The sequence below is a fragment of the Sinocyclocheilus rhinocerous genome, unplaced genomic scaffold, assembly GCF_001515625.1.
Source record: "Sinocyclocheilus rhinocerous isolate Xijiao unplaced genomic scaffold, SAMN03320098_v1.1 scaffold1243, whole genome shotgun sequence".
Taxonomy (NCBI): domain Eukaryota; kingdom Metazoa; phylum Chordata; class Actinopteri; order Cypriniformes; family Cyprinidae; genus Sinocyclocheilus; species Sinocyclocheilus rhinocerous.
The window spans coordinates 1,937,000-1,958,250 of record NW_015626033.1 but is presented as its reverse complement, the minus strand read 5'-3'; the positions used below and the strand labels follow the sequence as shown (position 1 = coordinate 1,958,250).

The 21,251-nt window shown below is 37.8% G+C and overlaps 3 protein-coding genes across 3 annotated transcripts; all 3 read right to left on the bottom strand.

The window, feature by feature from the left end:
• Positions 1–254: 254 nt before the first annotated feature.
• cunh10orf53 (chromosome unknown C10orf53 homolog) lies at positions 255–782 on the bottom strand. The gene is made up of 3 exons (XM_016511568.1): positions 689–782; positions 447–566; positions 255–353 (listed from the first exon to the last, which is right to left on the bottom strand). Exons 1-3 carry the CDS (start codon positions 780–782, stop codon positions 289–291), a joined length of 279 nt encoding a protein of 92 aa, XP_016367054.1. The 3' UTR covers positions 255–288.
• Positions 783–2,866: 2,084 nt separating this feature from the next.
• On the bottom strand, positions 2,867–9,475 carry LOC107707518 (choline O-acetyltransferase). The gene is made up of 15 exons (XM_016511580.1): positions 9,277–9,475; positions 8,868–8,979; positions 8,259–8,450; positions 8,025–8,143; positions 6,961–7,014; positions 6,689–6,869; positions 6,366–6,543; positions 6,017–6,186; positions 5,822–5,922; positions 5,147–5,275; positions 4,321–4,443; positions 4,098–4,236; positions 3,898–3,960; positions 3,614–3,751; positions 2,867–3,478 (listed from the first exon to the last, which is right to left on the bottom strand). Exons 2-15 carry the CDS (start codon positions 8,913–8,915, stop codon positions 3,200–3,202), a joined length of 1,914 nt encoding a protein of 637 aa, XP_016367066.1. The 5' UTR covers positions 8,916–8,979; positions 9,277–9,475; the 3' UTR covers positions 2,867–3,199.
• An 860-nt stretch (positions 9,476–10,335) lies between these two features.
• Positions 10,336–12,921, bottom strand: LOC107708354 (probable vesicular acetylcholine transporter-A). Its single transcript, XM_016512549.1, has one exon. It carries the CDS (start codon positions 12,342–12,344, stop codon positions 10,800–10,802), a length of 1,545 nt encoding a protein of 514 aa, XP_016368035.1. The 5' UTR covers positions 12,345–12,921; the 3' UTR covers positions 10,336–10,799.
• Positions 12,922–21,251: the final 8,330 nt, after the last annotated feature.

The following is a 21,251-nucleotide window of genomic DNA, read 5'->3' as shown; positions in this document are numbered from 1 at the left end:
AAATGAAATATTTTCAACATTTTTCCCCATGTTAGCTTGACTCCTGAGTTCAGCATGCATTGTGATTAAATAAACAAAAAAAGTGAGTTTGTGTAGCGAATTATGTTTGTTTACCATTTATAATGGAATAACTCCACCTGGTTCACTTATATTTAAAGAATAGTGTAGGCCTACTGTTGTTACATTAGTCACTTTTCCCCCCAAATAAAATAGTAGGCGTTATACTGCGTAGTATTCTGTACGTAGTATGCTAGTGTTCCTTTGTGCACACGGTCATAGACATGGCGTTCAGTACGCGTCTCTCACCGCGTCAATGGCCTCTTGGCACCGCGGATCAAGTCGTCCATCACCCCCTATGAGCAAAGAGAAGTTTGACAGGCACTTCATGAGCATCACATCTCTTATCATCCAAACAGCAGAGGTTTTCAAATGTTGACGCAAATTACCAAACCCAAGGTCAGTAATGTTGCACGTGTAGACGCTCTCTCCATTCACAATAAGCTCTACTATATTCCAGTCATCTGTTTTCTCGAGGACACACTGGTGGCCGTCGTCTTTTAGGACCGCTAGAAGTGAGGGTCATTTTCACCCAATTACAATTGTGCTTCCTGTATTGTTACTACAAACGGATAATGGCTAAAAATGTAACAAAATGACTGAAACTTTAGGACACATTTTTAAGGATTACCTTGTAAACCGTCCAGGCGAAATGTTCTGTGTTCGACAATACCACACGACTCATATGGACCATATTTGACTGTTACTACTGAATTAGTAGGCATATTTATAAATCTATAACGTTATATAATCCACCCCAAGGCTAGGCTGTTGTCAAAACTGCGTTTGTGTATACTTCTCTCCATAGTAACCAGTGACCATAGTAACCTAAAACATGCAAACAGGTCACAAAAAGTCAGAAAGTCAGCAAAATCCATTTTTATTTAGCAATATTATAAATGCTATACCTTTCTCAAAAGTGTAACTTATAATAGATATAAGTCCAATTTAGTTTCCATCGGAAATCTTATAATTGTTATTGGAATTATGTTACAACGCAAAAAAAATAATCTTTTGCCCCTTCTTTGTAAAATAAGTTATTTTTAGGTTTGTTTTTGGAGCTTGATGTGCCATTCTCAATAAAAGTTGTAGATTGCTGTGAATTAAAGCACTTGCTATTTGATAAATGCTAATGTACTTGGCCTAAATCATTGTAGTGGGCATGAATTAATGTGATGTGAAATGTAGAATATGTTTATGCTGTGTAACAAAACGTCCTGTGCCAGAATACAGATATTTCATAATTGGTGGTAGTAAATACTCAGTGAACACATCATTGGTTTTGATTAGTACTTTTTATGGCATCATTAGGATACGGTGATATTGATAAATAGACCATTTATCTTTTGAAAACTCTTTTTGAAAAAATAAATATCCCAGAGTTAAATAACACCACAGTTTAAGCACTCCACCACTAGACATACATTCTGTTACATCCTCATTTTTACATGTATTTTTTGTTTTGCCCATTCTCAAGTATTCATGCTTAACATGATGTCATGATAATCAACAAACATATTCTATTACTAAAACAAACATATTCTATTACTAAAACTTGGGCTAAGGCTATAATTTCTCTCTATATATAGTATACATATTTTCTCTCTTTTTATATATACTCTAGTATATGTAACATGATTGAGTGCTTTATTAGTCTATTTCAGCTAAGCTACAGTACATATTTGATCTAGTTATAAAGTGCTTAAATTAATTTCTCAAGGCGTCACTGTTTTTCTTTTTTTTATCTACTTCACAATTACTATTATGACTGGATCAACATGTAGGATATACAAATTAGACACATTTAAAAAACAGTGTTTACAGTGTTCACAATATAAAAACATATTCTCACTCTTTATCTGTGTACATTAGACAGACATCAAGTATTGTTCATTTTTGTTTAGATATACTGTATAGACCTAGTGTGCAACACGTGTCAATGTCATTTTCAGACGTAATATAAGCACATTTTCAAATACACAACAATGATTGCACTTTTAAAAAAAGCTTATCAATTTGCCACTGTTATTAAACCATTCTTACTGGCTTCATAGGTTTCTGCTATTGCATTAGAAATCGAAAATTCCTGTTACTATTATTGCATTGGAAATTAAGACAACCCCACAGAATGGAAACACATAACAATGGCTCATATTCTTTAAACATTTATGCACACTGGCTTGTTTTTAGGACCTTAGACTGTGCATTTCAGAATATGACCTAGTGACAATTCAATTTAGAGAACACATAAAACACAGCACACTTTAAAGCTATAATACCATAGAGTATAAATTAATAATAATGCCTGGTCCTGACATTTTGTTTGTATACTGCAGACTTAAAATAGACTTTGCTATATATACAGATACTTAAAAAAAAAAAACATGAAATAAACTTTAAAATGCAAAAGATGAGACTCACAAAGACAAAGTTAAATAGCAGCTTCTGGTCCAGTTCCACAGGGTTGTCATTCAGAGTACTGTATTTTGACAGGTATCTATAACCATAAGTTATGGTAACTCTGACATGACCATAAAACAACTGGTGTAGATTGTAATCTGCTATAGGTTATCATATTATAATTTACATATGCATGCTAATCAAGTGGATATAGTACAGCAGCTTTTCAAAGGCAGCATAATTGAGAGTGTCATTTTTTAGGATAATTTCCAATTTAGTTTCCAGCGACAAGCATCAAGGCGGCCCTCATAATAATTTTTCAATGTTGTTGAAAAAACTGTCGAAACATTCTTAAAAATATCTTCTTTTGTGTTCCACAGATGAAAGTGAGTCATACAGATTTGGAACGGCATGATGGTAAGTAAATGATTACTGAATTTTTATTTTTGCGTGCCGTGAACTATCCTTTTAATGCTGCCTTTGACAGTGTCAACTATTAATATACTCTTAGACAGACTGAAAAGCTGGGTAAATAATGGGCCAATAGGCCAAATAATGCAAAATAACTAAATAGATCTACTTTTGTCAAGCGACTACAGCTCCATGGCATATCTATATCACTGCTGTTGGTAATAAAGTGGGCCTTGTTTTTGAGACTCTTATTTTCTCCTAAAATGTCCATCTTTGTACAGTCACAGTGGTTTCTGCATCTTCCATACGATTCAAATGATGTAGCTTCTTGCTATGACTTGCTTCCATTCTTCATTACCTTGGCATTTCCGTCCATCTTTTCTGTGGAGTCAGTTGGTTTAGCTTCAGTGTTGCCTTTTATGCACAGATCTTGCATTTCCTTTAGGCACCCCTCAAGAGTCTTCACAAACAAATCTGAGCTGGTCTCGGCACTCTCACGGAAGCTTGACACGCAGAAGATGATGTGGTCCGTCTGAGGATTGTAGCAGGCTCCGTAGCCATTAGGGACAACAGGACCATAGCAGCAGAACATCTCTTCAGTGGTCGGAACCTATGCAAAGACAAGCGTATTTGAACAAACAGATTGGTGATCAAGTTCTAACATTTTTTCTACATATTATATTAAAATAAAGATGTATGCACACTATGAATCACAAATCCATTTAGGTCTATTTCATTTCAGAACCTGGCTTGTAGAGAGAATGAAGTGGATGCTGGTGGCATAGGTTGTATCAGAAAACAGCTCTGGCTTTTCTAGTTTCAGCTCCTTGGCAATCTCTCGCAGTCCCAGCAAGTGATTGTCTATTGCCATCCCAGTGATTGCCTGTTTCCAAAGAGTGGACAAGCAATATTTTATTGTAGAATGGACAGTATGACAATCACAGTTTGATAATCACAATCAAACATGACTGTAACTGACAGATTGTGTAATTGTACTGTAGTTCAAATTCTGTTGTCCGTTTCACTTACTAGAATTGTGTAATTGGTTTGGGCTTTAATGGCAGTCCAAAGCAACTCCATTTTCTCAGCATCCTAAATAAAAAAAGACAGGTTATTACTAAGCTACTCCTGTTTTGACAATACGCACAGCATTGACTACAGATGAGCTGACATTGCAAAATGCAGGGCAGTTTGAATAGAATATAATGAAAACAGACTAAACTACATACAGTGATTTTGGAGCTATTTGCCATAGCTTTCACAAATGCTAAGGCCTCAGGTGTGGAGGAGCGAATGTTGTCAACTCGTCCTTCTTGAAAGCGGCGTATTGATGCACTTTCATAGGTGGGCACTAGACGTCCATGACATCTGAGTGCAAAAGCAAAAAAGAGTGTCAGACATAAGTCTTCACTCTGTAGTACTAATACATCTTAAATTAAAGAGAAGACTGACCTGTAAAATGTAAACTGGAGGGCAACTTGAATATAAGCATCAGGGCTCATTTTCTGTTTCTTGATGAACTCTTTGCCATAACCAGTGAATTTGTTGACATTCATGTCCAGATTTTTCACAAGTCTGTGGGAATTAACAGTTAATACACTAAAGAGTTTGGGGTCAGTACTATTTTTTAAATGTTTTTGAAATTCTCTTATGCTCACTGGGGCTGCATTTATTTAATCAAAAATACAGTAAAAAACGTAATATTCTTTTCTATTCTGATAGATTTTAAAATGTCATTTATTCGTTTGATGACAAAGCTGAATTTTCAGCATCATTACTTCAGTCATCAGTGTCACATGATCCATTAGAAATCATTCTAATATGCTAATTTGCTGTTTCTTATTATTATCAATGAAAAGAGTTGGGAACTGGGATGCATTTCAGGATTCTTTGATTTACAGCATTTGCAATAGAAATCTTCTGTATAACATTTATAAATGTCTTTCACTTTTATTCTTGTCTGTCACTTTTTAACAATTTCAGGATTGATTAAAATTCATATTTTTCAAAATAAACATCTTGTTGACCCCAAACCTTTTAACAGTAGTGCATGTAAGAAACCAAAAGATACTAAAACATTTATTGTATTTTACACTATTTATTTGTTCAAATTGTATTTATTTATATGAATAATTGAATAATTAACTTTGATGGCTTCTAAGATATGCATTAATAGGATGAGCAGAGTTTAGTGTAATAAATGGCATGCTATCAGAATGGAATCTGTTAGACTTTATAGACCTTACTACCCTGTTGTATCACCTGAATGTTGACATACCTCTGTAATTTGTCTGCTGAGGCCGTGAGGAACGCTTGGATATCTGGCGAGCATTTCCAGCGCAGTCGTCTGGGGGCAGGAAGCTCACTCATGCTGGCTGCCTTCGCAAGCTTAGAAGGGCTTCCTCTCCTGTGAGAGAAACAATCTCATTGCGTCTTCACTAGCTTAGTTGTTATTCTCAGGCTGTGGGCATATATCTCAAGTCGTCTCATTAGAGTTTTCCATTTCAGCCTCTGACAAATACATAAATGTAATTGTGATGTGCTAGTGTTTGTCTGCTGAGGCCGTGAGAAACGTTTGGATATCTGGCGAGCATTTCCAGCGCAGTCGTCTGGGGGCAGGAAGCTCACTCATGCTGGCTGCCCTCGCAAGCTTAGAAGGGCTTCCTCTCCTGTGAGAGAAACAATCTCATTGCGTCTTCACTAGCTTAGTTGTTATTCTCAGGCTGTGGGCAAATATCTCAAGTCGTCTCATTAGAGTTTTCCATTTCAGCCTCTTTGACAAATACATAAATGTAATTGTGATGTGCTAGTGAGAATAAGCATGCAGAAAGACATTACAGATTCTTTCAGAAGGGAATGTATTCTTTGAATTTGCCAGACCAACAGTGCATTCTGGGTAATCAAGAGTTGTTTTGAAATTCATTTCTATGAATGATATAATCATTTGGCTTACATGTATCTCAGTAGATATTCTGAACATTGCACAAGCACTATTCCTTCAAAAGGTGAGTGTTCACATACGACACCACAGCATCCATCTGCACCTATTACAAACTGAAATCATTACAGTAGTTTAATTTTAGAATTCATCTTCCTGGTCATATGATCAATGCAATTTGAATCCATCCTTGTTTGTTTTTTTTTCTACCTGCATGGGCTTGTCATACCAGCGATTGCCCCCATTTTTGTCCGTCCCCCCTCCGTGGAGCATCAGTAAAGCTCGGTTGGTATCAGTCAGTTCAGTGCCAGACGGCTCGTCCAAACACACCAGACACAGACAGCGCTCAATCATGTCCAGAGAGTCCCTGTTGGTAGAATCTGCACCCGATTGAGAAGTATTACATTTTATGTGTGTGAATTCCATTAACCTGTGCAGAACTGTTTGTGTCATCAGGGGAATTTATAGTCAAGTTGTTTTGTTTCTTAATATTTTGATGTCAATTTGCAGGTCTAGTAGCAGATACAGCTTGTATAGTTGAGGATAAATGAAGTCTGACCTTTGATCAGCACGCTGCGAGCTTCGGCCCACTGTGTTCTGCCATCTGATGTGAGCAGACCGATTGGAGGCAAACACTCCTCTTCAATGTCTGCCATCTTTCTGATTCGCTCCAGTTGAGTGTAAAGGTCTTTTTCATTCAACCGACGAAAGTTTATCACCACGTCGAGAACAAAAAACTGGTATGGCAGAAAACACATTAAGTCTTTGTCTTCACTGTTTGATTATGACTTTTTGAGACTAATTTGAAAATAAATATTAAGAACAAGCAAAACAAAATAAGAACATCAGATATAGTTCACTACTAGATGAAGTAATACCTACCTGATTCTTACAAGCCACTATTATATGTTCGGGCTCGGGCATAACTGTGCTCTTCTGAGCCACTAAAGTGTCAATTTTGGGCCCTGGCAGACGGTAGGAGTTGAAGACCTTGTTGTACTGATCCATACACAGGGGCGTCCCAGCCAGCTGCCCACGAGCATAGTCTACAGGGAGGGCACGTCTGCAACGAGCAGCATACAGCCATGTTTAGAAAACTATGCATTTAATTATGAATGAAGCTTGTTTTGTTGAAAACAAGGAGTATAACCTACCCATCTATAAGAGATTTATACTCTAATACACCAGAAATGAGATGGGCAGCAAATCTGTAGAAGAAAACAATATGCATATTAGTATATACATTTTTTTTTTCTGTTTTTGAAACAAGTCTTTTATGCTTACCAAGGCTGTGTTTATTTGATCAGAAATATAATAAAAACAGTAATATTGTGAAATATTACAATTAAAAACGGTTGTAATTTGTAATTTAATGGTTGTAAAGTTGCAAAGCTGGATTTTCAGCATTATTACTCCAGTCTTCAGTGTCACACAATCCCTCAAATCATTCTAATATGCTGATTTGGCACTCAAGAAACATTTATTATTATTATCATCAGTGTTGAAAACAGGTGTGCTGCTTAATATTTTTGTGGAAACTGATACATTTTTTTTCAGGATTCTACAGTATGTCAAATAGAAATGACAAAAAACAGAAATCTTTTGTAGCGTTCATTTTCATTAAAGAAAGCACATTCACAGTAAGCAATACAATTCCATTGTTTTAATTCGTTTTTAGAATAGCACTTAATCAAATGAGGTCTGTTAACAAAGTCATTGGTTTCATTTTAAATTCACCAAAAGAGGCTAATCCAAGACTGATACTTAACATTATTACATCCTTTAATACAAAATTTTAAATCTTTTTGAGAAACATAACCTATTCTATAATAAGCCTAAAACAGAAATGTCCATCGTAGGATGTATTGTTTCCATTTTAGGACTGAAATCATCAGCATCAATTTATGATGGGAGGGAGACTTTGTGTACACGTGTACTAATCTGTAGATTAAACTCTCCAAAATGAGAAATCAAGTTTTAATTAATGTGCCCCTTCAATTACGTTTCCATATGGAGCTACACAGTTGTTAGAGGAAATCATGCAGTGTACATAGCTGACAGTTTGCACAATCCTAATGCATATACGGTATCCTTAAGTTATGTAGACATCTGCATTTCCATTTAAACAAATGTATATCAATGAAGACATGCAGCGGTATCAGTCATCTCAGTTTATAGGAGTAAAAATGGTCCCTGCTGTATCCCCAGAGTCCCGTACCTGAGGGTGTCACTTTGACTCCTGAAGTTCTGCTTGGGAAAGACCATCACAGGACTGGAGTTGACAGGTAGTGCTAATCTGTTGCTCAAATACATGTCTTCAAGCCAGTAGTCATACACCTTGGACAGTGTTCAAAAAGAGACAACTTTTAAAACATATTTAACAGACAATGTATCTGCACATTAAAAGCAAAGTTGCTTACAGAAAAGTCTTAACAATTAATGCAGTCCTTACCCAATTTGCCTTATGTTCGCTTCTCTCCAGTAACTTTTTCTGAAGAAATTCTCCCATCCCACCAGGTGCTCCAAATTTCTCTACAATTGGCATTGTCTTTTTGAACTGCTCCTCTGGTATTAGGTGACTCATGCACTTCAGGTACATGTCCAGTGTTTGCTGCAAGGGTGGCACTGGGAGCTTCGGGAGGCCCTAAATCGAGATCAATGACCAGAGCTTTAGTGGGATTTATTAACTTATATTTCAGTGTCAAGGACAGCTTCTACTTAAGTAGCATTTGTTTCCTTGATCTTATGGTATTTGTTCTTAAGTTATTGAGTCTCTTGTCTAATTATAGAGTCTTAGTAAATGCTAATCTTTCATGCTCCAAATGATCCCAGACAAGTATTATATTTAAATAATTTTGCCCTGTGTTTGACCTGGCTGGATGAAGATCATCTCTGTTATAATGGCATAAAGCTAGATCATGTATGTTTTGATTTCAGTACTGTAGTTAACAATGTTGATTGTTATCATTGTTAGAAGATAATGTTTGAAATGTAACATTATTTAGTTAAGCCACATAATTCCTACATTTTATAAACAAATATATAATAGTATTTTGCTTACACTTGGATCTCCCACGTCTCTTGCTTGTTCCCTTTTCAAAACCGGCATCCTCAAAGTGGTAGAGGTTCAGTCAAGAAAGATGAAAATCAACTGATAATTTTCCCAGTTTCCTCTGGAACGGAGGGAAAGCTTGCATTGCAAATAGTTTTTCAACATAAAACTTAAAAAAAAATGAAGGCATAAAAAACTGCAGTCTGGATTTTCTTTTCATCAGCCACATCAGTTAGACCAACCTGTCTTTATTATTAAAGACATTTAATCCAGATTTTTTTTTCTCTTTAATTTAAATTAAGTAGAAAGTATATTATAGCTTTTTAGTTAGTCCTTATTTAAGAATAAGGCTGTAAGTATATTGTGTAAAAAAACAAAACAAAAAAAACATTTAAATGTCAACTTAAGAAATACTCACCAAAATGGCATACTCTTTGCGGAATCCTCCGATGTCTCCAAGGATTTATCCAGATTCATAGTCCCGTCGTGTTTTTATTAAGAGAAAAGTGCTGTTAATGTTGTGAGTTAACTTGTTTCAGGCGGCATACTTGCGTCCCATGCATTGCAAGTCAGGAGTTTCTTAGGATGCTCCTTAGGAAAGATGCTGAAGGATGCTGAAGAAGCGGTACCTTTCTCAGACTCCACCCACTAAACTCCATTCGCTGGAGGCTGCATCTGCCAGCCCACCTCATACTTTAAGTCGAGTCCTTGAACGAAATTTATGAGCACCCTTCCAAGTCTCGGAGAAAAAAAATATCCGTACACGAACGCGCTCGATAATTTAATTAGAACGAAAAGTGGAGAGGTTTATTTAGACCCTCTTGCACCATAAGCAATTGTTTTTCTTCTTTTAAATAAATAGCTTCGATTTACGAAAAGCCTCGAGTACATTTTCCCCCAGATACGTCTGGTGAATCGCTTTATATTTATGAATCTTTTTTTGGAGTGGAAAGAAAAGTTTTATTTTTTTTATTTTTTATATATGCTATATATTTGCTCCCCACCACAGAGAACCCTGTTGCACAAGAGTTTCATCCCCCCGTGTGTTTTATACATATTTATACATTTGCATGTAGTAGCCTAATTATATTTGTAACAATGTCCTGTTTATGCGTGTTATTTCTTTTTATGAATAATTTCGTTTCTTTTTCGCTTGTTGGCTCTTTGATGCACTAAAACTAAATAAACGCACAAGTTTTGCATACCGCGGTATTGCATTACGTTGAACATTAATTTCTATTTTATAAATATCAATAATTACTCATTGCCTTTTTTTTTTAAAGAAAAATGACATTCAAAACGAAAGTAATAAAAAATGCAATGTTTATATATATGAATGTATCTGTTTAAAGCGTGTAGATGCATGTTGTATAAGTCACAGAAACAGGGCACAACACGGCGTTTCACATATTTTCTTTTAATTATGTACATTTGATATGCACATATGTACACCATTATATTCCATAATACACAGTAATGCATTCCAGAAATACACCCTAAACATTTAATACTTGAAACAGACACTGAAAAGGCAGGATTCACACCAGTTCCATCGTTTTTTCTTTGAAGGTGTCAGGTGACATTTTGCATATTATTTGTAACAGCACAAAATCGGCGGAATAACTTCAACGAAGGCCCATTTAATACGTACACACGCATCTTCATATTTAATAGGTTTGCACCATATTTATATCCCTGAATACAATTGAATACAGCGGAATACTATACAGTGAAATTATTTTTTTTCTTCTTCTATTGGAGAAAAAATATTGAGCTCATCATTTCAGTAAATAGATTAAATCATTGTAATATTGTATGCCGTTCACCAACAGTTTTCTTCGGGACAATGAGTAACATGTAAAATGAGTGAATGAAAAACATATATATTCAGCAGAGGTTTTAACAGGATTTTAACAGATGAACTAGGACGGACGACTGAGATTATATGTATTCTGGCTCAGACGTCTCTTCTTCAGAGAATGACTTTGATTGTCCAGCAAATGTCCCGTTCTCGTCGATGGGCACGCAGTTACCGGATGAACTGTAGCCGTGCTTCTTTCTTTGGCGTTCCTCCATTCTGATGGTGTCGTACAGACCCGTGGCTCCCTCCTCCAGTAACATGTTTCTCTCAGAGTGAGATGGTTTCATTAAGCACACGTTGCGCAGGAGAAGCAGGGCAGGTGCGTAAAGTACGTTCGCCAGACCCATGCCCAGATTGAGCTGCACAAAACCGAGATTGTGCACTATATTACCGGCCACGATGGGACCCAGAGCGTAGGCAACACAGTAGGAGATGTCTGCAATAGCGTACACACTACCGTACACAGACACGTGACGGACGTCTACGAGAAAAGCGAGCGTGGGTAATAAAGCTGTGTCTACCAGTGCAATACCGAAACAAATGCCACACAGGGGGATTATCAGCTGCTCAAAGTTTTTGCAAGCCGGCACAATGCAAGAGCTGGCACCAATGATGACCATGCCAAGCGCCCCATAAAACCACTGCAAGTGTGGATACTGTGCTGCCAGCTTGACAGTGATATAAACACCTAATATGTGAGGGAAAAAGGCCGGGAGCCAGGTGAGCCCAATCTCCCACTGGGATGAATCCATGGTCTCCTCCATCCAGTTGGCGATGGTGGGCTCCAGGAAGGCAAGGGGGATGTTACATGTGGTCAAAGCTCCTGCCACAACTGCTATGTAGGGATCAATCATTAGTTTGTAAATTGGGGTGCCAACCGGCATATTCTCTCTATTCCTACTGGAAAAGGGTTTGAGGACAGTCATGCATAGTATACCATCTGCCAAACATATACAGGCGAGCACAAAGAACGGCACGCGTTTGCCCACGAACTCGTACAGTACCCCTCCGAACGGGGGCGCCGCCAGGCTTCCGAACGAGATGAACGCGAGGGCAATGCCCAGCGCGCGGCTTCTCTCTGCCTCCTCCGTGAACTTGTCTGCAATCATGGCAATCCCAGAAGTGTCTGCGAACGCCGAGCCGAGCCCTTGCAGACTGCGCGCCACGAACAGAGTCGCGTAGTTCTCGGCGAAGGCAAAAATGCACGTCGAGACGAACATGATACTGAGTCCAATTAAAAGTGGGATGTCATAGCCGACTCGGTCTATGAAAGTTCCGGTAAAAGGATTGACAATGAGCTGCAAAATGGCTTTTGAGGCGAAAAGCACGCCGATCTGCACGTCAAAGTTTTCGTTTTGCGTGCTGTTGGTTGAAGAATTACCCGTTACATGATGCGCCTGCTCTGATTCGCTCTCTAAGCGCGCTAAATAATCGGGCACAATTGGCACGATGACCATGTAAAGCATATTGTCTAGAAGAAGTGCCACACAAACAATGACTAGAATAATCCTTCTTTGTCGCTCGGGGTCCTGGATCGCAGTTCCTAACTGTTTAGTTCTTTCCCCCATCTCTGATAGTTTAACGGCGGCGGTTTGCGCCAAGCCACCCGATTCTTCCGTAGCCATGATCCACACTTTGGTCGGTTCAAGCAAAAGACTCTAACTCTCTTCTAGTCTTCTAGTTAGCTGCTTTTCTCCCACAGAAAGTCTGCGCACATTGGGTTGTCCAGCACTCCCTGAATAGTGAAGCCTCGGCGCGCGGACCAACTTTTCCTGCTTTACCTTGCAGTCCTTCGTTGCGCGTGCATTTGCTCTCTCGCGACTGCTGTCAGGCAGTGTTGTTTCATCGTATTCGGGTGAGGACGCCGAGTCAAAAACTCACAGTCAGGTCAAAACATTCGCCTTCTTGTTTTTCCCTTCTTCACGCTGTCATTGCAGGGCGCACGCAGCGCGAATGCGCATGAATAGATGAATTCACCTGTAGCGCGATGTCATAATTTCTCCGTAGCTGTCTTCTTATTGATGCCACCCAATGCAGATGCGCTTACATGTTGATTCCATTGGAATCGCTCCTCTTTTTTTCCAAGGATGTGACGCACTGTTTGCTACCCCCTCAAGTGGTTCCCCAACCAGCTGGGTCTTTTATGCTCATTTAACACGTCAAGCCCCTACCCAGTAACGCCAGGCTGTGCTGTGCTTTATAACTTCCAAATATTGAGCGAGCTTCTGTAACTGCTTAGGACCACAAACCTTAAGTCACCGAGCTCGGCAGATATGCTGACTGCGAGGAAGATGCCTTCTAGTGCTATTTTAGTAGTTCTGTAAGAACTCACTAACTCACTTGGTCACTGAGAAGTTATTGATCACCGTTATTGGTTTTTGAAAAAGAAGCCATACGCTTTCATTTGTTTTAATAAACATACTCTCGAAAGTTGTATGTTAATAAACCAGACAGGTTGTATTATTCTCCGACGGTTATTGCTTACATTTCAAAATATGTTTTTAGGTTTCAGTTCGACGGAAAGGGAGAAAGAAAAAATCGAAAAGGAAAATTAGGCACACAATGTGTAATCTACCCCCTACACCTACTGCGTAATTTAGCTAAAATGGAATAATTGCTGTGTAGTTATATCATGCAAGTTTAAAATGGGTTTAATTTGTTTGATCAAAGGTTTTTTATGATGAGGGACTATAGTGTAGAAAATCAAAACGATCATTTCTAATATGCGTCTTTACATCTATAAAATGTATAAGAGAAAAGGCATTTTATTGACAAAATAGCAGCACTTTTCCATTTGATACATTTTATGTTCTGTATAAAAATCAGTTTATTGAATTTCAGCACCACAGCTGGTTGGACAGCTCCTCGTCCTTCAAAGCAAAGATTGATCAGCTGTAAACTGTGAAGATTTGTCCAGAAGCTTTCAAGGTAGCAGTGACAGGAATAAGCATTGTCATTTTTAAAGATTTGTTTTTCCTTGCTGTTGACTGACAGCCAGGATGTATCGTTTGCTCTTGTTAACGTAGTAGGCTATATGATCAGTGGTTTTAGTGATAGTGTAACGCCATCTGCTGTGCAAACCCGCCAGCGAACTCGGTTTGGCGTTTCCTGCCCGCTGAAGAACAATAATTGGGGGTTAGTGACATCTTGTGGTTTGTTTGATATACTGCAGCGGGTCAAGCCTATGTTAAATGGTGAATCTGGACATGCTGTCTTCCAGTTTATCACAGAAACAATGTTGTTGGTTGATGGCTTGTGATACAAATTTAACTTAAAAACCTACTGAAATCGAAAAAAAGCCTGTTAGAGCTGTTGTTGATTCTTGTTAGTGTTCTTGTTAAAGAATAATCAAATTCCAAAAAATCAAGTACTTGTAATTAGATTGTTACATTTTAAAATACTTGTAATCAGACTACATTTACTTTTTTATTGATTACTTGATAACATATTATTCACACAATACTATTAAATGAATCAAAATGTATTGATTCTCCCTAATTTTTTATTTTCATCTTTTAAATTTCCCTCTCTAAAATAGCATACCACTTATATACATTCAGAAAGTCTTCCAGTTTTGTGGCCTCTCAATTTTCTGTGTAATTATTGCCACTTGACTAGTGAGTGGTCTTTGTGTGAATGTACACAAAACATTCACTCAAAGACAAGTCACTAGTCAAGTGGCTATAATTACACAGAAAATTGAGAGGCTACACAACATTCAAAGTCTGGATTTACAAAAATCATATCAATTTAGTGCATTTCAGCATTGCATCAGCTACTGATGAACACATTAATTTGTATTTGAATTAACGCTCAATAGGTTATTTAAACACGTCTTTGAACGTTAAATGACATGTAGGCCAAGTATGGTAACCCATGCATTTAACCCATCCAAGTTCACACACACACACACACACACACACACACACACACAGCAGTAAGTAGTGAACACGCACAACGTGCCATTTTTGCTGCAGTGCCTGAGGGAGCAATTGGGGGTTAGGTGCATGCCTTGCTCAAGAGCACCTCAGTTGTGGGTATTGAGAGTGGAAGAGAGCCCGCAACCTTCGGATTACAACTCTGACTCCCTAACCATTAGGCCACAACTGCCCCCTAGCCTTCCTTTTGGAAGGCTTTCATCTTTCGAACACATTAAAATGTACACAGTCATGTTATTTGTTATTTACATGTTATGTAGGGATTCAGGAACTTATTTTTCATATATTTACTTAATATATTTTCATATTCATATCCTTTAGGTAACATTATCCGTCATCATGGCTTCAACTTCCACTGCTATGCAGACGACACCCAGCTCTATATCAGTTCTCAACACAACTCTCCCTTTCCCACCAACTCCATATCAGCTTGTATTAATGATATAAATGCTTGGATGACCAGAGACTTTCTCAAACTCTACACTGATAAAACAGATCTACTACTTGTGGGTTCACCAAAAAATGTTGCTCCATTCTGTGCTGACAATGTTAACATTGCTGGGATCTTGGTTCGACCTTCCACCACCGTTAAAAACCTGGGTATAATCTTTGACTCCTCTCTCTCCTTCCTACCTCACATTTATTTCTTCACTCACTAAATCTGCCTTCTTTCATCTCCGTAATATCGCTCGCTTACGTCCCTTCTTAAATATCAATGATGCTGAGACACTGGTTCATGCCTTCATTACTTCTCGACTCGACTACTGTAATTCTCTTTTCTATGGTCTACCAAACACAACATTAAATAAGCTCCAGTATATCCAGAACTCTGCAGCTAGGGTTCTCACTTTTCAAAGAAATCTTCTCATATTACTCCCATACACAGACTTCATTGGCTACCCGTTCATTTTCGTATTCAACACAAGATTCTCTTAATCACCTTCAAAGCACTTCATGGTCCCCCCCATACAGTATATTTCTGATCTCATTCATACTTACCAGTTCACACACTACGCTCTTCAGATACTGGTCTACTGTTAATTCCACGCCACAGGTTAGCATCGTTTGGTGGACGAGCGTTTTGTATCGTTGCCCCCACACTCTGGAATTCTATTCCCAAACACATTCGTGATCTTTCTTCATTACAGGATTTCAAAACCCACCTTAAAACATATCTTTTCCTTTCTTGTTTCTCTGATCTCTGACTGCATGATCTGATTCATGCCATGGATTTCATGTTTATCTGTATTTTTTTTGTTTTTGTCTGCTGTCTTGTTTACCTGTTTTGATATTGTAAAGCGAACTTGAGTTTGCAGAAAGGCGCTATATAAAATAAACTTATTTTAATTTTATATTTTTATGATTTAATTAATTATTTGGCTTTTCATTAAATTCACGTCTAGTTAAAAATTAAGTATTTAAAATTTATTGTTTTGAGTTTTTCATCTACTGAAAGTTGTTTTTGTTTTTTTTAAAGAGAGCTGAATATGCTGTTAAACAACAGTGCAAACAATTGAATGCACTATAATTTTATATTACCCTGCAGCCCAAGACTGGTTGCCCACTGAAGCTTAGCAGGGTTGAGCCTGGTCAGTACCTGGATGGGAGACCTCCTGGGATAACTAGGTTGCTGTTGGAAGAGGTGTTAGTGAGGCCAGCAGGGGGTGCTCACCCTGCAGTCTGTGTGGGTCCTAACGCCCCCAGTGTAGTAGTGATGGGGAAACTGTACTGACAAAAAGCAGCGTCTTTCGGATGAGACATTAAACCGAGGTCCTGACTCTCTGTGGTCATTAAAAATCCCAGGATATCCTTTGAAAAAGAGTAGGGGTGTAACCCCGGCATCCTGACCAAATTCGCCCATTGGCCTCTGACCATCATGGCCTCCTAACCATCCCCATATCTGCTGATTGGCTTTATCACTCTGTCTCCTCTCCAGCAATAAGCTGGTGTGTGGTGGGCGTTCTGGCGCAATATGGCTGCCGTCGCATCATCCAGGTGGATGCTGCACACTGGTGGTGATTGAGGAGATTCCCCCTTCCATGTAAAAGCGCTTTGAGTGCCCAGAAAAGCGCTATATAAATGTAAGGAATTATTATTATTATTATTATTTTATCCCTAACAGCCTCGTTTTCATTCCTGTAAAAAATTAAATAACACGCTATCCTGATTAAGGTCTAGGCATACAAATAAGCAATCAATTAAATGATGCTGTATTAACTCCTACCACAAGATGGCCCTAGTAGGGCGTACATGCTCAGTCAGCTGTGTATAATATTAACATATAGATAGATAGATAGATAGATAGATAGATAGATGTCCCTGTTACACTTAATGTTATCACATTTTCTTGGTTAAATAAATATTACATAAAACATATATAACTTCATAACAAATATAATTCTATTTTGTATTTTATTAATATTATTTTTTTTATTTAACATTTTTAATACTAATTATACATTTCATAGCGTTTTTATGCATTTGAATATTTATTCCAAAATAATAACTAAAGGCAGTAACAATTTAAACAATATTTTGGAAACAATTTACAAAAATATTTCATTAGTTAACATTAGTTAACTACTTTAGTTAACATGAACTAAGAATAAACATTAGCCTACTTCTACAGCATTTATTAATCTTTATTTATTATTTCTTATTTGTGAACTGATGTTCAGCTGTTCTTTTTAATAGTCAACTTATTTTGGGTCATCATCATAAAAGCTCTGTAAACACTACCACAGACACAAAGATATATATTTACATTTCATCACGCTGAATGCTCACTAAAAACTGACGCAGTCATCACGTTTTCAGATCATTTCAAGTTTTATTTTGACGTGACACAAAGTAGTGGTATCTAAGTGCGGGAGTTGTTTACTTACTTTATAATTAGTCAATAAGGCTATAATTTTCTTCATTCAGGCTGAGAGTTTGCACAAAAACAAGAGGCGGGATTTATCGCATGAACCAATCACATTCAATCATAACCGATCGTATCCAATTATAGCGCGATGGAGACATTGCCTCCTCTCACGTGACTTTCTCCCATTCATTCTCAATTACAACCCAGAAAAGTAAGGGCACGCTAAGGGGTTTCTGTTGTAAGTCTATGGACTGAAGGGAGGCAAGCCTCCACTGTAACTTTACCTGCGGGTGTCGCTGTTGGACAGTGTTACTTTATAAAAACGAGTGACTTTTATACTTTTAATGCCATATTTAGTAATCTACATCTACATCTGACTTGCGACCCTTAAAGGGATAGTTCACCCAAAAATGAAAATTCTGTCATTAATTACTCACCCTCATGTCATTTCAAACCCGTAAGACTTTCGTTCATCTTCGGAACACAAATTAAGATATTTTTGATGGAATCTGAGAGCTGTCTGGCCCTGCATAGACAGCAATACAACTGAAATGTTCCCAAGTCCAGAAACGTAGCAAGGAGATCTGTAAAAGAATCCATGTGACATCAGTGGTTCAACCGCAATTATACGAAGTTACGAGAATAGCTATAATTATCTGTTTCCTACGTTGTTGTGATTTGATCTGAACGGAAACAGTGTATCCGTGTAACGTGGGACTACTGATGCAATCTACGCCGTTAGGCTGTTGCTAGAGAGGTACCAAGAGAAGAACCAGCCAGTTCACATGGCCTTCCTCGATCTCAAGAAGACATTTGATCGCGTGCCCCGGGACCTCATCTGGCATTCTCTCCACTCGCACGGTGCTCCCGAAGAGTACGTAAGGTGGATCCAGCTCCTCTATGCCGACACCACTAGCGTTGTCCGATGCCCGTCCGGCCTGTACAAACCATTCCCGATCATCGTCGGCGTGCACCATGGATATGCCCTCTCCCCGCTTCTGTTCATCCTTTGCATGGACACGGCCACAGCGGATATTCAGGTGCTGTACGTGCACGGATTGCGCCTCAACATCAAGAAGACTGAGTACATGGAGTGCGGGCCCCAGATTGACAGGACAATTAGAGTTACAGGGCAGCCACTGAGCAAGGTTACCGAATTCGAGCAGATCCTCCATGGTATGGAGATGAAGATGCTCCGTTGGTCTCTCGGCCTCACGCAATTCGACCGTGTCAGGAATGAAGATGTCCAAAGGTGAGTGGGCATGGCGGCCATAGTCGACAAGATGCGTGAAGCCTGACTCCGCTGGTATGGCCACATCATCAGAAGCGGCGATGATACAGTGGCAAAAACAGCCAACAACCTATCACCACCTGGACGACGACCGCGTGGTCGTCCAAAGAAGCGGTGGCTCGATCGTCTGGTGGAGGGCATGCACTCAGTCAATATCACCCCTGATGACGCCCTGGAAAAGCTAAGTGGCAAAAGGCATATATATATATATATATATCAAATATAGAATTTTAATAAAATATCCCATTAAAAACAATTTAACACAGTCTGCAAACACTCCTTCTGATGTACCTGATTTTTTTTAAAGCAATATAAATGTTGGATTTTATTCTATAGACAAAGTGGCATAATTCCACTATGATAAAATGTATTAAATTAAGCATAAACAAACCCACACAAAAAAGAAAATGAATAATAATGAACCTTTGCATCACATGATGTTGCGCATTTATTCAGTGCATGTAGTGCACTACATAATATGCATTCAAATGGTCTGTTTCCCCCCTGGGAGCTGTTGTTTTCATGTGCTCTTTCTGTCTTCCTCTCGCTCTCTTTTTAATTCCTCACTCTACAGCCTGTCTTTGCAGTCTATTCATTCACTGGAAATAATATGGTTTTAATTCCTTGCATTGGCTTGGCGTGAAGCACATACGTCATATCCCTAATCCCTCCTCTTCTTCACTGGATTCGTTCCCTAAGGATCAAAGTTTTTGTGCTGTTCCAGCCTGAACTCCATTCTGATCTGATCTGAAATCATGGAAAACAAGTTCACAATGTAATCTTCTGTGGTAAAAAAAAAGTATTAATTCATGATGTCTGTGTTTAAGTTGAAGCAATCATGGTTAAACTCCCATTTTATTGGCTTTGAAAGCTGTAATAAGCTGAAGGCTGTGTTTTATTTCTGTGTTTTGACACTTTTAGATATTTGCTCTGATTGTATTCTTCTGTTGACAGGATATTCAATATTCTCTGAATTTTTTTTTTTTTTTTAAGAATCACTGAATCTGGAGAAACACATTTTTACAAGCTCATAAAGTCATCTTCTTGAGTCTTGTTCAACATTTGTACTTATCTGGTGAGCACGTTCTGAGCGAATTTCATTTGTGGTTGATCTTTTAATCTGTTTCTATACTGAAACAGAATCCGGTAGATTACTGTATGTTTGGTTTTACTGTTTACATGCACATACTGTATAATATGAGAATACAGTGTTTGACTTCAAACCGTGTGTTCTTGTCATGCCAAGTAACAAATCACAGACCTGCTGCACATGTGGACATGTGAAATTGAAATATGCAGGAAAAAAATTATTTAAAATGTTTAATCCATGTGCCTGAATGAATCATAAACAAAAGGATTAAGCTAACCTTGTTGAGAAAATACAATTTCATTAATGGAGGCTGGCTCAGACAGCAGCCAAGCTAGTCACTTGTAAAATTAACCCAAGCTAAGAAATCGTTACACATCATCAGCTCTCTATTTCTCTTTATTAACAGGCGAAAACATGGACGGGCAGTTTCACATTTAAAAGTCATGTTACCAGATCGGGGATCTATTGTATGTGACATAAAAATTTAGAGCAATTGAGACTCCTTTTTCTTTGAGGAATCTGTGGTGCCCATTGTCCACTTGTCATTGTGACATAGAGTTTAAAATATTTAATACAAAATACATTTTCTCAAAGACTCAGAGTGAAAACTCAGTTTCACTTAGTACTTATTACAATGTAAATTAATTGTTTATGAAATAAATTCAACTCAATTATACTATTTTTTTTTGTCTCTGGCTGGCAGCTTAAGATTTGATTTTATTACACCATTACATTGAATTGGTTATTACTGATATTAATATTTACATTTACATTTAGTCAATTAGCAGACGCTTTGATCCAAAGCGACTTACAAATGAGGCAATAGAAGCAATCAAACCAGCAAAAGAGCAATATTATGTTAGTTCTGTGACTAGTCCCAGTTAGTCTAATGCAGTACCTATAGCAAGGTGTTTTTTTGGTAATAATAACAAATAAAAAGAAAACAAGTAAACATAATAGAAAAAGAATAGAGAGAGAGGATCAATTTTATTTTTAAATAAATAAAAAGAACACAAGCAGATCGAATAGAGAGTGCTTATGTTAGAGGGTCAAGTTTTTTAATTATAAATAAAAGAAAACAAGTAGGTAGAATAGAAATAGAATAGAGAGTGCTAGTGTTAGTGGGTTAAGGTGTTTTATATATATATATATTATAAAAGAAAACAAGTAGATAGAATAGAAATAGAATAGAGAGTGTTAGTGTTAGTTTTAGAGGATAATTTTTTATAATAAATAAAAAGAAAACGTAGTTAGAATGGACATAGAATAGAGAGTGAAACTGTTAGAGGGTCAAGTTTTTTTAATAAATAAAAAGAAATCAAGTAGATAGAATAGAAATAGAATAGA